General features: G+C 33.4%; 3 protein-coding genes across 8 annotated transcripts; 2 read left to right on the forward strand and 1 right to left on the reverse strand.

Annotated features, from left to right (window-relative positions):
* The first annotated feature begins 2,393 nt into the window (after positions 1-2,393).
* On the forward strand, positions 2,394-2,795 carry LOC112757727 (uncharacterized). Its single transcript, XM_025806283.1, has one exon. The coding sequence runs from the start codon at positions 2,394-2,396 to the stop codon at positions 2,793-2,795; it is 402 nt and encodes a 133-aa protein (XP_025662068.1).
* A 2,885-nt stretch (positions 2,796-5,680) lies between these two features.
* Positions 5,681-12,658, reverse strand: LOC112755399 (uncharacterized). 6 transcript variants are annotated; one of them, XR_011874607.1, is made up of 13 exons: positions 12,354-12,581; positions 12,087-12,251; positions 11,280-11,366; positions 11,048-11,179; positions 10,854-10,922; positions 10,684-10,780; positions 10,496-10,598; positions 9,489-9,696; positions 8,250-8,363; positions 7,125-7,256; positions 6,842-6,922; positions 6,504-6,738; positions 5,681-6,343 (listed from the first exon to the last, which is right to left on the reverse strand). XR_011874607.1 is itself a non-coding variant. In XM_025803466.3 (13 exons), exons 1-13 carry the CDS (start codon positions 12,450-12,452, stop codon positions 6,317-6,319), a joined length of 1,431 nt encoding a protein of 476 aa, XP_025659251.1. In that variant the 5' UTR covers positions 12,453-12,658; the 3' UTR covers positions 5,681-6,316. The 6 variants fall into 6 exon arrangements, 4 of the variants coding, with proteins under 4 accessions (XP_025659251.1, XP_025659249.1, XP_072077462.1 ...); XR_011874606.1 differs by having other exon boundaries at positions 5,681-6,368; XM_025803466.3 differs by having other exon boundaries at positions 6,504-6,620; positions 12,354-12,658.
* A 96-nt stretch (positions 12,659-12,754) lies between these two features.
* On the forward strand, positions 12,755-16,349 carry LOC112755400 (uncharacterized). The gene is made up of 7 exons (XM_025803468.3): positions 12,755-13,021; positions 13,147-13,195; positions 13,599-13,701; positions 13,922-14,017; positions 14,135-14,209; positions 14,590-14,659; positions 16,009-16,349. Exons 1-7 carry the CDS (start codon positions 12,755-12,757, stop codon positions 16,081-16,083), a joined length of 735 nt encoding a protein of 244 aa, XP_025659253.1. The 3' UTR covers positions 16,084-16,349.
* Positions 16,350-16,636: the final 287 nt, after the last annotated feature.

Here is a 16,636-nt window from a genome sequence, read left to right on the forward strand (position 1 = left end):
CTCGTTATTTTCAATGGTACGACAAACAAACATGCTCATTTCCCTATGTTATTTAAGCATCTCTACTCGATATGGACAACAAGGGTGTAAATGATTCATAACAACTTTAGAAATTATCCAAAGACCAACGTCCTTCAATATATATACATAAATCCTGGCTGGACAGTTTATTCCTGCTTAGGGGTTTGTCTTCAGAGTTGGAAATATCTTGAATTTCCACTTCTCCTCTGTATTACATGTAATTAGTTTATTCTTAATTTCATCTTCCTTTCGAGTTGTGTTCCTTATTTTCGTAGAAAAACTAGCAAGTTTGGAATAATCTTTGTAGAACTTTCCAGCTTCTTCAAGTGTCTTGAAAGTCACCCAATATTTGGGACAAATTGTTCATCAACAACACACTTGGAGTATAAAATGAACTGAAAAATATTGTCATAATAAGACCATTGTGTAAGAACCAATGAACTGAAACATGTACATTCTGTAAATTCAGAAACTCTTGCATTCTATCCAAATTCTATTCATTATCGCTTTATTCAATTGCATTCCATTCCATTCAATTCAAAATTGTTGAAGAATGAACCGAAATACTATCATAAGAAGACCATTGTGTAATAACAAATGAACAAAAAATTATCCATTATATAAATTCAAATTCAGAAATACATGCGTTCTTGAATGAACCAAAAATATTAACAAAACAAAACTATTGTATAATACTAAATGAACCGAAAATCCGTGTTCATAAACAACACTGGATTTAGCAATTGCATTTTATTCCATTCAATTCAAAATTGAATAATCCAAATCTTGTCCACTTGATTCAATTTAGAAGAATAATCCAAATCGCTCTTATTTAACTGATTTGAACTTGAATCATTCATTGTTTTGATACGCTATTCAAATACAGATCGAAATCTAAAAACAATGAAAACAAATAAATGAGGTTTTACGTTAAAAAAACGAAGAAGAAAATGAAGAAGAAAATCAAAGAAGAAGATAAGTTTTACGTTGAAGATGAAACTTTACGTTGATGTTTATGTTAAAAGTCTATTATGAAAGTATGAGAGAAAAAATTTACACTGAAAGGTGGCGCAGCGCGTGAAGAAAAATAACTTGGTTGAACTTGATTAGGAAAATTACATAGATACAGAGCATTATTGTATTCAAAAACTAATTGTTAGTAATGAACATAACTTCAAAACTTTGTTACATACGAGATTGAAACTTTCCAATTTTTTTTATTTTTATTTGATGGAATAAAGTATGCTTTTTTATTATATATTTCATAAATAAAATATAAAAAATATTAAAAAATTAAATATCACATTTTATGTTTTTAATTTAAAAAAATTGAGAAGATTCTCATATAATATTGATGTGGAAGAATTAAACATAATAGATCTTAATAAAAACATAAGATGCATTATTATAGAATTTGAGTGATGAAATATGTGATTTCAGTGGAGAAACATGGACCCAAATCGGGTGGATAGTTTAAAAAAGGAATTCGTTGAAGAGATGGTATTGGAAATTTCAGTTGGACGATTGAATATAAATGAGTTAATAGTCAAAACCGTCCCTAAAAGATACCTCGATCTCTATTTTCGTCCCCGAAAGATAAAATTAATCAAATTCGTCCTCCAAAGATATCTTACTTGGTCACGTTCGTCCTTCCGTCATCTCCGTAGCTGAGTTGGCAAACGGCCACTGACGTGGACCGTTAACTGCCAATGTGGCAACCAAAACGATTCCGTTTTGGTAGAAGGCTCTCCTAGCCTTGAAACGTCGTCGTTTTGTCTTCAGAAGAGAGATTCAAACGTTGCAAACTTTACCCCCGTTTTGTCTTCTCTTTTGTTTACATTGGCCATCTTTACCAGGCACAGTAGCATGAGTGAGACTTATAATCATGATAGTGAAATTTCTTTCTGTATTAAGAACTAATATTAAAACTTGGCATAATGTTAGGTGTTCCAGGTTGGTGATCCTTATCTTAGGATGAGTTGAAGCCATCATCAAGAGGAATTCCTGCTATTTCTGAGGAAGAGTGGAAGTTGCAGACTGTCTATTTGTAAAAAGTACTGACTGAAAATGGATATTGATGAAACTAAGAGAGTAGTTATGGCAAAATCAGTTGCTTCAAGGCCTAATTGTTCTACTTTTATATCTTTCTCTGAGCTTCTTGCAGGTGCCATTAATGGTTCATCACCCCAAATTGAATCTTTTCAGGCAACAGTTTCTGCCATTAGACCAAAGACAGTGAGGTTCAAGTCACCACCACATTTCGGAGCCTAATATAGCACAACTTTCTCCTTGAGATTTAGCAAATAGGGTTTTATTTCACAAAATTTAAAAATCACAAGAAATCTAATTGGGAATTGGAACCTGATTTTCCAATGGAGTCAACCAAAGAACAACACGGATTACTGCACCAGATCCTACCCCCGCGCCTTGAAGATGCAGGCCTCGAAGATTGTGCTCTTCCGCCTGAATCCATCCAACAAGCATTCCTTAAAGCAACCGCTGCCGTGAAGTCCGCCGCCGCGATTTTCTCCGATGACGATGATGAGACCGCCGGAGATTGCGTCAACGACCCGTGGCCAGCCGCAGCCGAGGGAACCTCCGATGCTGTGATTGGGATCGAGCCGGAGAACGAGCTGCCCGGAGCATGTGCCGTCGAGAAAGGATGCGAAGAAGGTGGCGACGAGGTGAAGGTCTCTGGTGGTAGCAGCTGCGAAGTGGAGGAGGTTGTGGACGAAATTGTGGTTGGAGAAGGAGCTAAATTGTGGAGAAGGTGAAGAAGAACCTTGCATTGATGAATTGCAAGGCTTGGGAATTGAAGATGATGCAAAGAAGAATAAGAAGAAAAACTGTGAAGAAGAAGAGAAGAAACCTACTTTAACTGAAGGCTATGTATGAAATGCTGAAAGTTGAAATTTCCTTCGAATTTTGTTCTGGATAGCCCTGGTTTTTTCATCATATCAGCCATGAAAGATTCGGAACTAATCTGAGCTCTGATCTTTATCGTTGAATTTGGGATTAGGGTTTATCCACTTCAAGGACTAATTTGACGCCTAAAACAAGACTTATCTGGTCAGCAACATGGTATAGCTTGGCATTTGCCACCTTGGCAGTTAACGGCCCACATCAGCGGACGTTTGCTAACTCAGCTATGGACATGATGGAAGGACGAACGTGACCAGGTAGAGTATCTTTCGGGATGAATTTGATTAATTTTATCTTTCGGGGACGAAAATGGAGATCGAGGTATATTTCAGGGACGATTTTGACTATTAACTCATAATTAAGGAAGTGAGAAAACAATCTTATAAAATGAAGAGATTTATAAAATAATAAAATAAAGTATTAATTAGAGTTGAATTTATAATTTTTATTATTTGTGAGTTCTATTGAATTTAAAATTTTTAAAATAAAAAATTAATAAAATAATAAAGTAAAAAATTAATCACTACTAAATTTATAATTTTTATCATTTAAAGATTTTATTATTTTAAATTAAATCTTACTATATTGATTTAAGAGTTTAGACTCTCAAATTTTTGCTTTATCAATTTTTTCATTTTAAAAAAAATTTGATATAAAAAATGCACTTAGGAATAAAAAATAAAGAGGTGACTAATGAAAAAGAAATTATGGTCTAATTTGCTGATATTTTTTAATATCTAAATTTCATTGTATTTAGTTTTGTGTTGGTATTCTATTTTTCTTATTTCTATGTTTTATTTTGTTGTGTTGAATTTTTTTTATATCACCAAGCTTGGTTTTGAACTTTGCTTTTCACAAGCCCTTGCTAAGCATAATAAAAGAAAAGGAAAGAAGAAAACAGATATGTTGAGGTTAGATGGATGAAGAGTAAAATATTAAAATTCAAGAACATATGAGATTCTTTTATCATTTTAAACAAATAAAACATGGAGTATTATTTATAATTGTTTTAAGGATAGGTATCACTGTATCAGTAGCCTTCTCATTGACAATGTCACTGAATTCGGGTGCTTATCATGGTCTTCTCATAAGTTTGGTCTACCAGATTATGAATACATTAAAAATTAATTATTTATATAAAATATAAAATATACATTAAAGTATATAAAAAATAATATTATAATAATTAATTTAGTAGTTTTGTATCCAAAGACATAAATAGGGACATAAATAAATAGAGATATTGTGTCAAAGACATTGAATTAGTATATTTTGTTTCTATCTTGAGAAAAAAAATACTGAGACACTAACGAGAGACACAATTTATTTTTTATTTTTTATTATTTTATTAATTTTTTATAACTATACTTTTTATTATTATATATTTTTTAAATTTTTTGACTAAAAAATTAAAATAAATTAGATTTTTATAATTTGTTTTAGTTTATCACCAAATAAATATTTCTATTGTTTATATTGGTGGCTACTCCAATAAAAATTTTATCATTATCATCATGTGAAAATATTTTATTTTGACCATTAAATAATAAATTGTAAGACTTGATTTTTATATATTATAAAAATATTATTTTTATTTAAAATATAATCAAACAAATAAGTTACATTTTTTAAGGCATCTTTATTGAAGTAGTTGCCTATTTTTATTTTGTCTTGAGCTGTTGTCTCTTTGATTAATAATTGTCCCCCACACAATCAGCCTTTTATTAATTCAGGGTCTCTTAGCTTTGGATTGGCAAGCTCATGTCTCTCGTGTATTGAGTCGTCTAAATGCCTCTTAGCCTTTTTTTTTATTATTTCCCTCGATGGCATATGTTTAGTTTTAGTTAGTCAGTTTGTTTTTTTTTTTTTTTTTTTTATATAAAAAATATCATGAGAGCACTGTTATGAATGTAATATAATAAAAAAAAAAGATTAAATACAATTTTGGTCCTAAAATATAAATTGAAAATTTTGTTTGTTTCTAACTTTTTTTCGTTCCTAAAATTCAACATAATTTTAAAATTGTCCTTTTGCTTAAAATTTTGGATTAAATTATACCTAACAAAAAATTATAAAATTAAAAAAAAAAAGAACATAGAAGTCGTTAATGAAAAAAAAAACTACAAAAAAACTATTAATGAAACACCAACAACAAAAACACACAATATTCAACAACATAGTATTCAAATTCAAGAATAACATCTCTTCTTCATCACAGCATTAACAACAATAATAGAATCAGAAGTAAAAACAGAAGAAACAGAAGCAGAAACAACGACGACGAGCGTGAAATAGCGTCGAACACGCGAGGAACAGTGATGACAGCGAAAAGTAGCGATAATAGCGACTCTGTCTTCTCCACGATGTCGTTTCCACCACGCCCACTCATGGACTTGCTCCTCCACGAACGGTTTTAAATCTCCTCTTCTTCCCTTCTTTGGTGGCGATTTCAGAGTACAGAGGCAACGGCGGCAACGCGGCGGTTCCAACAAGCTCGTGCACTCTCTATGTCTCTTTCCCTCTCTTCCCCACATTCTCCTTCTCTTCTCAATCTCTCATTTCTTTCTTTCTTCATTTCAAAAAAATGATGTGATGAAAGATATTTTGGTCCAAAAGACGATTTTAAAACTATGTTGAGCTTTAGGGACGATTTTGTATGCAAAAAAAAAGTCGGAGACGAAAAAAAATTTCAGCCTATACCTTAAAGAACAAAATCGGACTTAACTAAAAAATATCATGAGAGCAATGTTATGAATGCTTTAATTATATCACGAGACGAAATTTGTTCTTAATTCCCAGATTTCCTTAAGAGAGACGTGTCCCAGCTCTGCTATCTATCTTCTCATCCTTCCCAGCTCTTGGTATTCATCAGAAGCATCCTTTAAGATTCTGTGGAACTTCTTACATATCTCCATTATGTTGAAAAGAGCATAATATAAACTCAAAAAGCTTCTTAAATATCCTCCTTACTACATGAAGTAAAAGGTACAAACTTTCAAAAAATGTTAGATAACAAAACACATCTCTTAAGATGATTAATCAGTCCTCTTTTTGTAAATCCATCAAAAGAGACTGTGTGGAGTGGTTAGCATGTATTTGGTGAGAACGATGCCTATATTCTCTCTTCTTGGATTCTTCTTTCTTCCCTTTCCTGAATTTTTTCTCTATACTTGCTCGCATGCTGCACTGGCTTCAACTATTCACACTGCTACTCATCAATTCCGCAAAATTAAAGCACCATAAATAATTCCAGTGCAATGAGGTTTTTGATTTACCCATTCTGAACATATCTATCCCTCTGTTCCTTAAATATAATTCACTATACTTTCAATCTTATATCAACTGGAAGCAATCTGATGGTGCTTTGAAAGTTCTACTTGCCGGCGACCCAAATAGAATGCTGTGATTATCCACAACATACAAACCTGGTTTAGAGAAAGAAATAATGTTCATCGAATCTTGCCTACATACACGAAATATAAAACACGAAAAAGGGCATTTGCGAAACAGTTGAGTAATATTTTAGACAGAGACATGAAGAATCACAAGTTTAGACATACAGGCAAAGCATAAAGGGAAACGGTTGATGGTTTCCCCTTGAGAGTACCAAAAAGTATTTTGTACATTCCAGCTGCTGCAGCATCTCCAAGTCTTTGAACCAACACATCGATGCATATCTGCATCAGGATATAGTCAGTTGAGTGTTTTGTCTTGACAAAATTCATTCAGTCAATTGTTGGCCAATTGAATTTTGTGTAAATTGTAATGGTATTGCAGGGAAACCATTGGTTGAACCTAAAGTGAAAAATATGGAACTTGACTATTTGAATGTGATTCTACAAGCATAAACAAGACAATCAGGAGAGAAGGGAAGATGACAGAAAAGAGAAGAGCATACTTTGGCTTTGTACTTCTCATCCTGTGAAACAACAGTAAATAAAAGTTCTCTTCCAGGCCTTGTCACAACATATGTAACAACCTGCAGAGTCATAGAATATGAACAGAAAATTCACATAATCTTAAAGATGACAGTTAATCAACAATGTGCTGCCATAGAGTAACAGGTTGCAGTTATGTATTTCGTTGCAAGATATCAAGATGAATCTAAGAAACAAAGCATTTCCAACTCTTATTTCTGCTCTTAAAGTAATGAAAAATACTTCAAAGTTGCAGAGGATAACCTTTCTTAATGTTTCACAAGTGGCAACAACCAGCCAGTCCGGCCAAACAGCTAGAGCAACTAAATTTAAAAGGCCAATAAAAGGTGCAGAGCATATAGCTATAGTCACCCCAGCAACAGTAAGAATGCGCCCCTGTATTACAATAAAAATATATGTACTTTTAAAATGAGCAGAAATGCAACCGAAATACTGACATTATAACAAGACAAACAAATAATTCAAAAAATGAACAATTAAGCGAATCACTGGACTGAGTGCATGGATGAGTCTGTTAGAGTGTTTAACTAGAACCAGGAGTCCAGGATTTTGTTGAGCAAGACTCCGATGATGATCTGATTTTGGTGAACTAGCAAAGGAAAATGAGAAGTGTAGAAGAATGGTCAAAGACAAGGCTGTTGGTGGAGTTTTATATTTCTGAAGATGAAGAATGAAGGAGAACTGGAATTGAAGAGTTAAAGATTAAGAGAATAAATGGGAGTTTGCCTAAGCAATAGTTGCGATCACCTTGTGTGATGTGGTTGAGATTACATAGACTTAACATGTTATACTCCTTTAGTTTTCCTTGAGTTTTTCTGAGTTATTGTGATTTTTCATCAAGTAAACATCATGTTGTTTTGAGTCTCCTAGATGTAACTAGGAGGGCCCAAGTATCACTTGAGTTAAATATCAAACTGTTCTAACAGGCTACTTATTGATAGAATATTAGAAATTGGCACAGCCTATCCTATCATATAATATATTTTTAAAATATTAGTTTATTGAACTTGTGGTGACACAGTTTGAGCAGTTTTTACCTAGGAGAAGAAATCTATCCAAAATAGAAAACTCCCCCCTCTCTTAACATATCTAGAGATAAATGACCTTTAGAAGATCATACACATATGTGCTTTAAACCAAATAGGGCCCATCTCTAATCTTATTCCACAAAATATACTACTTTGGAAATTAAGTCACAAAGATATGAGAATTGCACTCCTAATAAATACAAAAAACAGCAGGATAAACGGTGCATTGCAACAAAGTTATTATTCATATTTTTATTAGGAAAAGCTTCAAACTCCACTCAAGAGAAAGTTTAAATAAAGACCCAGCAGAAAATCAGCAGACATTTTCGAAACAGCTTACCGTCATGGACAGCTGCCCAACAAGGATAAAAGTAGCAATAAAGCTATTTATCTCTGCAAACATTTTTCTTCTTCCCAGAGAGCTTGTAACTGTAGTGGCAATCACACTTACTTTCTGCAATCACAGATGGGAAAACTTCAGCAGCAAGTATAGATTGTATGGCTTTCAAAAAGTCATCCTTAAACATGTAGCAAAAATTACTGTTTTGGAGGGCCCATACATAAAAAAAACTAACAGTTATTCAGTTTAAATGAGTGAGAGAATTGTGTAGATTGACATTCATATTCTTGTAGGATGTTTGCAGCAGATAAATGGAGTTATCAACCAGTAAAAGCTAAGAAACGCCTAATCAATATCATTGCAGCTTCTCAATCCAAGTGCAAAAATTTCAAATGTCCCTGTCAAGCTGGAGGTGATTGAGCTTTCAGCTCCTTACAAAAAGACCAGGCCAAATAATGACATATCCAGTTAACAACAGTCTATTTGATCAGAGTCTAAAATAGACAATTCAGATCTAAATCAAACCAAGCAGCAGGAAAATGTGGTAACCACATGACAGAACTGACATTGATCGAAACAACTGACAAAATTGACAGAGTAGAGAGAATCTGCAAGAAGAGTTCGTTCTTAATCTGAGATGTTATTGAATCAACTGAATGAGAAATATAAAATCATGTATTTAAATGCAGAGATTGAAAATATGCATATAACTATTCTAGGGATAGTTTAGGGAATCCCAACATAATTCAGTTACTGCCAACTGTGGCAGTTATCCTAGCTGACATAGGTGTGAACTAGTCTAAACTAGCTTAGCCCACTATAGTAGAAACCACTAGTTATTTATTAGAACTCTATAAACAATTTTGATACTCTCTAGTCTCTTCCATGAAATCCAGATCCCCAACATATATGATTTTTGAAATGACACTAAACAGCAAAACAGTTGAAAACTAACAAGGCAATAATAAAAACCAATAACAAATATTATGTTGTTACTCAAGCATTCAGTATATATAATAGTTTGCTTCTTTAAGTCATCTTTCAGATTTTTCTATTTCTTTATTATGTCCTCTAGAGAACTTGAATTTTAGAAAACTTGAATCTTAGAGAACTACAAGGAGAAAACAACGACAGTAGAATTTAAACATAGCAATATAGATTTACCATTCAGCTATGATAGAATTGCTGTTAATGAAATTGAATACCAAGGATTGTATCACAGGTGCAAAATTACATTACCTGAAAGTAGAAGAATGAAGAGATAACTGCACTCAGCCAGATGAACAATGATACATGCAACAGGTAAGTTGATGATAGTATAAGCCACAATCCATCAAATATAGGCCAAATTTGAAGTCTCACTAAAGAAGTAGATGACTTTGGAGAAGCTCTAACAGTATCTTCACTCTTCTCATCGGCTCCATTTTCATGGTTGGAATCAGATTCTCTATATTAAATCCAAATGAATATCTAATTATGATCTTATATTCGTGTTGCCTTGCACTATACATTTTTCTAAAAGAAAAACAATTTACCTTGAAAAATACTTTTACAGGTACATGCAATCCAAGATATGCCTAAGTGCGTCTTTGTTGCTATCTACCAGTTCTGATTTGCAAAATGTAACTAGAATTCCTATAACATTTGGTACTTTTTAGATTTAAATATTCTCTTACCGTCACTATTCCCAATTTTTTATTTTGTTAGGGATTAAGTCAATTCTCCATTTTTTATACTAATTTGCTTTTTTTTTTTTTAACAGTAATTGGGTTGATTTTTATATTGACAATAATGCTAATGAAGTTTGTTTGTTTGTTTGTTTTTTTTTTTTTTGCAATCTGTAAGAGACTACATTGTTTGAATGATGTTTAGACTCTATTCCTTGATTGATGTAAGTGAGAACTCTTCATGAGTTATGTACATAGGGTGTGGACTCTAACGGGAAATGGTTCTCTTCTGAATACAATCATAGATAGTAGAAAAAATTATTTTATCTGGATAACAATACAAGCAAAGGAAGGGGGGAAATCATATGAACACCTTTATCAAGTTAATAGTTTTCTTTGAATAAAGTAATACATTAACTTTCATGGAAATAGGGATGTCTAGTTCTAGAGGCTGGACACTTCCTCAAGGTCCTATTTTCCCTCTAGATAAAATAAGGTATATAGCACATTAATTATGGAAAATTAAATTCTTCCCAGTTCTCATTCACGTGACTATGAAGAAAAGAATATATGGTTCACCTCATAGGAGTCAATTCCTCTTCAGCATTAGATGAATTACAATTTATCCCTCTTGATGTCCTTGCTGCAAATTCCAATAGTAATGCAGCAAACAATAGCAAGACTGCAATTGAAGAAACTTACATTAATGCAAGGAAAAGCTAAAAGAGAAAGGTGTCAATGGACTGTAAAGGTACATGCATACTTACATGGCCCGACAAAAGCCATTCCTGTAGCAAAAAGAGACCCGAAAAGTTGTCCAAGTGTAGCACCAGCCCCAACAAATCCAAATAATCTCGAACCTGACTGAACACAGGGCAAGTTAAATGAGCGCTGAATAACTAGACTGTGTTGAAAAATAATGTATCTATAAACAAACCTCACTGTCCATCACATCAATTACCCTTGCCCAAGTTGAAGAAATTGTGATTAGATTAAGCAAAGCAACCTTCAGAAAAGTATAAACTAGATCAAAACAATGTCTATTAAAGCATGCTTGCAGCAGAAAGAAGTCAAATTATACATTAGAACATAAAATAGTAAATATAATTATCATTGTTATATAATATATACCCAAAGAAACAATCCAATTCGGACTGAGATATAGAACCATCCATGGCTATCCCAACCTAATGGAGGTGTAGGACTGCCTTGATCACCAATCTTCCCATCTTGCTCTGAGGAATATGTCGAAGTAGTAGACTCCTGAGAACAAAACCCTAATTTAACACAATCAAATATAAATAATACTGAAGTGAACAAGAAGTTCAGAACGAAACATTGGTCAGCTATCTTATTGGCTTACTATCAATTTAGATGTTGATGAGGAGCGCCACAAAAAAAAGAAGACTATGAGTGATATGCTAAAGAACCTGTGTATTGAAACCAATGCCTGTAATACAAAGGAGAACCATTGCAGCATCACATCCAAGCAAACTTAAATTAATAACTATCATATACCATTTTCGATCATTTTATATGATAAAAATGACTAATACTTAAAAAAATTAAATATGGAAGCATGTTTTCTAGTGATAATGATTTTCCCAGAGTATAATTACACCATTGGTCACCCATTGATATATGCATTAAGTTAGGCAGCATAAAATACACCATTACATATCTATTGCACCAAAATTTCAAGTAACTATCTAATTTCTTTTGTCCTCTAGGGTTTCATCACACCTCACTCATAGTACTCCCCTGCATACAAAGCTTCTCATATCCTCAAACTCCAACACTGTCGAAGCCCTTTGATCACCAACATCAGGCTCACTTACAAGTTACAATTTGAGTCAGCCATTGTGGTGGTTTATTTTCGTATTTTGTGCTATTTAACTGGCTATTATAGCTCCAAGTTCAAGATACCACTCTAAAATTCCCTCACATATAACAGGTTACGATCAAAATGTCATAGAGCGATATTTAAAATCTTAAGAGGAATTAAAAACGAACTATTGGCCGTGCATCAGGGGGAAATGTTCAATTAAGTTGCTCAAAATTATGCGAATAAGATGAGTGCATGAATAATAAGATGAATTATGAGAATTCAGTCCAAGATATCCTAATGATGAGTAGAAAGAATAAAATACATGTAAAAATTCAAGAGTACCTTGTTTTTTGAAAGATTAGGGAGAGAAAATATGAGAGATGAAACGGGTGCGGCAATGAGTGTGAGCACCAAAGACCCAACGAATAAACCTGGTAGATTCGATAAGCCCAACGAGATAGCACCCTCGTCTCGCAAAGGAAGAACCACAAAATACGCACTCAAAATCTGCACCAAAAAATAAAACAAAAAACTGTATCAAACGAAGAAGCAGAAGCGTGCGAGCTGTCACAGTAGTTGAATTTTGAAGTTCAGTGCAGAGAAACTCACGAAGAAGAAGCAGAAGAAGGAGTGAAGCAGAGCAGAGGTCTCGTGCGGGTGCACCGTAACGAACACGGAGACGAGCGCATCCAACCGAGACCGCCCCATCGCGTTTTGGATCGGAAAAAAATAAGAACACACCAAAAAATAAAAAATCGAAGAAGATCAAACTTAACGAACACCCTCTCAGGTCAAAACTCAAAAGTCTTCGTTTGCACGTGCAACAATAAAAACAGAACACCGATAGAGAATAATGTGCAGTAGCACTATATAATAACCAAAAATTCAAATACAATCCAACGGTTAACATAAATCCACGTGAACTTTCCTTTTTACATGAAGCGCACCGTAACAGAAGCGTTCCACACTAGAATCGTCTACATCAGCGTCACCAAAGAATCTAGAAAACAATGACTTCAGCGTTCTCTGGAGTAGCAGTGGCGCAAGGTCCAAGACTTCTTCTGAGGAGCCTCAGATTCTGCTCGAACTCGCACGCTAGCGTGAGAAATTGCCGTCCGTTCGCGATGGATTCTTCTTCTGTTAGGGTTTCTTCTTCCAATGGTGGCGGTGGCGACGGCGAGGTCCGGTTTCCGTTGTCATCGGCGGCGTCGGGCGCTCTGATCATTCAGAAGGGAGATATCACGAAGTGGTCCATTGATGGTTCCACTGATGCAATAGTATGCTCAAACTTTCCTCTTTTTTCTCTCTTTTTTATTTCTATTTGAAGAATGGTTTTGAAAAATAAATTATAAATAAAACAAGTTGGTCAATGTGTTTCTTATGCGAATTTTTTTCGTGCAAGGTGAATCCTGCCAATGAGAGAATGCTTGGAGGTGGTGGAGCTGACGGAGGTAACTGAATTTTTTTTCTTTTTTAATTTTAGAAGCTTAGAAAGATTTTGAACGCGTGTAAGTTATTGTTCTCAAATATGATCCCTGAAATTTGAAAATGTTGAAGAAGAAGAATGGAATAGAAAATTCATCATTTTTGCTTCAGCATCTAGAATTGAGTACTTATGTATAGACAGTATAAAACTATTTTTCCAATTGAATACTTAGGTTTGCATGACTATTCAAATAGCTTGGGTAAAAGTCAACGACATATGCAGTTGTTTGTGATCGGACGATAATGCAAAACTTTTTCAGTTGCATTCAAATTGATTCCTTAAAGTTTCAACGACGAGTTTTCATACTTTTTGGTAAGAATTGATCTAGCAAACTAGCTACGAATGACGCCATTTTATGTGACTTCCAGCTATACATAGAGCTGCAGGCCCAGATCTTGTTCAAGCTTGCCTCAAGGTTCCAGAAGTCAGGCCTGGAATCCGCTGCCCAACAGGGGAAGCAAGGATCACGCCGTGAGTTCTTATTACATTTAGAAAAGCATGTTTAAAATGAAGCTTAAACTTGTGAAAATTAGGCAATAAAAAGTATGTAAAAACAGCTTTTGCTGTAAAGGGAATATATACCAATGGTAATAACAAAATAGCACTTCTGTTATACTTGTGAATTGTTATACTATAACTTCCTTTGGTTATTTATTATAAACTCTTTTCTTCGTTCATGTGCACTGCACAGAGGTTTCAAGCTTCCAGCTTCTCATGTTATTCATACCGTTGGACCAATTTACCATGCAGATAATAATCCAGCTGCCTCTCTGGCGAATGCGTACAGGTAGGTTTTGTAAAGCCATGCTCTGTGCAAATATTTTGTTTCAGTTTATAATCTGAGTAAGTTTCATCCTTTTTGTGTTTTGGTTCAGTGACATTGTATTCTGAAATTGGTTTTCAGAAATAGCTTGAAGGTTGCAAAAGAGAACAGCATTCAGTATATAGCATTCCCAGCCATATCATGTGGTGTCTATGGGTAGGTTCATTTTCAATTTTCACCCTGCCATCCTAAATTTTAATGTATTTAGCCTTATGTTTTGATTATGAATAATGATCATTTAGGGCTAGCCAATGTGGCTGCACCAATGATTTGCTTTTAGGAGATTTATATTTAATTATTTCCAAGAATAAAAAGACCATTGTGGCTATTCGTTTTAGGAGTTTATCTTTGGAATTAAAAGAAAATCTACCCAAAAAATAACAGAATAGCTGATTATGATATCAAACACTATCTTTTGGAATGACCAATTTGTTGTCAAATCTCATAGTTTTAATTCCTTTCCTTTCAGCTCATTTTCAATTTTCCAATAGACCTTAAGCTTTTCATAGCAATTGCATAATGTTGCATGTTTTCAGCTACCCTTACGATGAAGCTGCTACGGTGGCTATTTCTTCCATAAAAGAGTTTCCAAATGACTTTAAAGAGGTACTTTATTACGTTTACGCCTTTTTTCTTTATTGGATGAGATATGATAAGAATAGTTATAATTAACTATACATTGCAATTCTTAATTTTAATAAAATGAACATTCACATTACTAATAGCCCTTTAGATATTGACAAATTTAAGCACTGTAATTTCACACTAGTGTTTGATAATTGTGAGATGTCCGGCAATATTATAGGCCAAGATTAAAGAAACCTATTAGTAATGTGACTAAATATTCAGAAGTGGTGATGATGGTGGTGGTGGGAAGGGGAGTGGGGCGTGGTTATGGGTTCGGTTTGAGGGTGAAGAGATGATTGAATGGTGATTTGGTATAGGAGAGAGAAGAAAAAGGGTTTCATTGATGTTTCATGACAAAAATAAGTTAGAGGAAGATAGTGTAGATTGGATAACTAGAGGGGAGGTGAGTGTAATTTACTAATTTACTTAAATATTGGCCTTCAATGTTGATCCAACAATTATGAAAGGTCTTTCTCATATCTCACTATAAACCAAGCTTCTTACAGGTTACATTGTGAATGCAAAACGTTATTACGTAATTATCTAATCATATGTAGTAAAATATAAAGATTATTCGCATATAATTACGTCAGAGATTATATGAAAAAATTGATATTATTGTTTACCACGTAATAGTATAGAGCACTTAAAACTGACTGCTTGTAAGACTAGTAGTGTCTTGGAAGCTCATTTCAACTTTTATTCAATAATTTTACATAGCAACAAAATATCAACAACTACACAAAAGAAGGATACACACACTCACACTGACACACATTTCTCACCTTTTTTTTGTAGTTGTTAAAATAATATAGTTGTTGGTGGGAGTTGTTAATGTAAGAGTTTTGTTTTACAAAAATAACTTATATTGTATAATCAAATTAGTTGTTATTATATAACTTTCCAAATAAACTCAATTCTCAATATTGTGATTGAGTTGTTATATTGGAACAATATGTCAAGTCACTTTATCTATTATTAGATGGAATGTGAAATCAATTAATCCAAATAGAATCCACATTTATTCAATGATAAGTAGGGTATTCAGTATATTGTCCCGTACGTAGTATGTATACACTTTTCTTTTTTTTCTTTTTTTTTATTCTAAGCATAGTGTTCCAAAGTTCAAAATCTCCGTACACGTATAAATTAAAATTAACATCTAGAATTGTAATATGAGCCATGAGACAACTTACTGAGTTATTTGAAATGTGAGAATTTAATTGTTGAAGATTTCAGATTTGTGTACAATAATGCTTTTATGACTTGAAAAGTACAAATTTGATTGGTTAATATTTATGTATTTAAATTCTAAACTTTTATTTCAGGTCCACTTTGTTCTGTTTTTGCCTGAAATTTATGACACTTGGGTAAACAAGGCAAAGGAGTTGCTGAAAGAGTAAATATGCTTCATCTTATACGGGTCCATAGAATTGAACACCATAACGCATTGTTCCACTTCAAACGGTTCCTTTTGGAAAAGATACAAGTTTTTGTAAAACTGCTTGAGGATGTAGTTTTCTCTTGAAAATTCGGGTGTTATATGTAATGACTTGGTTTGTACTAATTGAGATCCATTCGAGTGTTTGATACTTCTGGCTAAAATCATGGTGTGTATACATTTTGCATTTCTTCGGTTAAATAAATAACAAGCAATTTGTGGGCTTAACTACCAATTTCGCTGTCTGAAAGATCCAGCCGCTGATTAAAAACTCCTTGATGTTATTGACAATTCAGTCCTTGAATGATTTAAAAATGTGACCAAAAACACTTAATAATATTGCCCTATACTTTATGTAAGTAACAAAAATTTTCGTATTTAGCAAATGATTTATCTATTTGTCTTGAATTTTTGTATCAATATTTGAATAAATATTTAGAAGTTTTTAGATTTTTTTATTTAAAAAAATGGTCATTCACAATAAAAAATTAAAAAATTTACTTCAGATAAAATTA

Source organism: Arachis hypogaea, chromosome 16 (assembly GCF_003086295.3).
Source record: "Arachis hypogaea cultivar Tifrunner chromosome 16, arahy.Tifrunner.gnm2.J5K5, whole genome shotgun sequence".
NCBI lineage: Eukaryota > Viridiplantae > Streptophyta > Magnoliopsida > Fabales > Fabaceae > Arachis > Arachis hypogaea.

Bases quoted from the DNA above. Each gene is read 5' to 3' on its own strand.
- LOC112755400 (XM_025803468.3), top strand. From the start codon at position 12,755: ATGACTTCAGCGTTCTCTGGAGTAGCAGTGGCGCAAGGTCCAAGACTT. The intron at 13,022-13,146 runs GTATGCTCAAAC...TTTTCGTGCAAG, and splicing joins ATGGTTCCACTGATGCAATA to GTGAATCCTGCCAATGAGAG. The intron at 14,018-14,134 runs GTAGGTTTTGTA...ATTGGTTTTCAG, and splicing joins TCTCTGGCGAATGCGTACAG to AAATAGCTTGAAGGTTGCAA.
- LOC112757727 (XM_025806283.1), top strand. From the start codon at position 2,394: ATGGAGTCAACCAAAGAACAACACGGATTACTGCACCAGATCCTACCC.
- LOC112755399 (XM_025803464.3), bottom strand. From the start codon at position 12,452: ATGGGGCGGTCTCGGTTGGATGCGCTCGTCTCCGTGTTCGTTACGGTG. The intron at 10,923-11,047 runs GTATATATTATA...ACTTTTCTGAAG, and splicing joins GAATTGGATTGTTTCTTTGG to GTTGCTTTGCTTAATCTAAT. The intron at 8,364-9,488 runs GTAATGTAATTT...CTGTGATTGCAG, and splicing joins CTTCATTCTTCTACTTTCAG to AAAGTAAGTGTGATTGCCAC.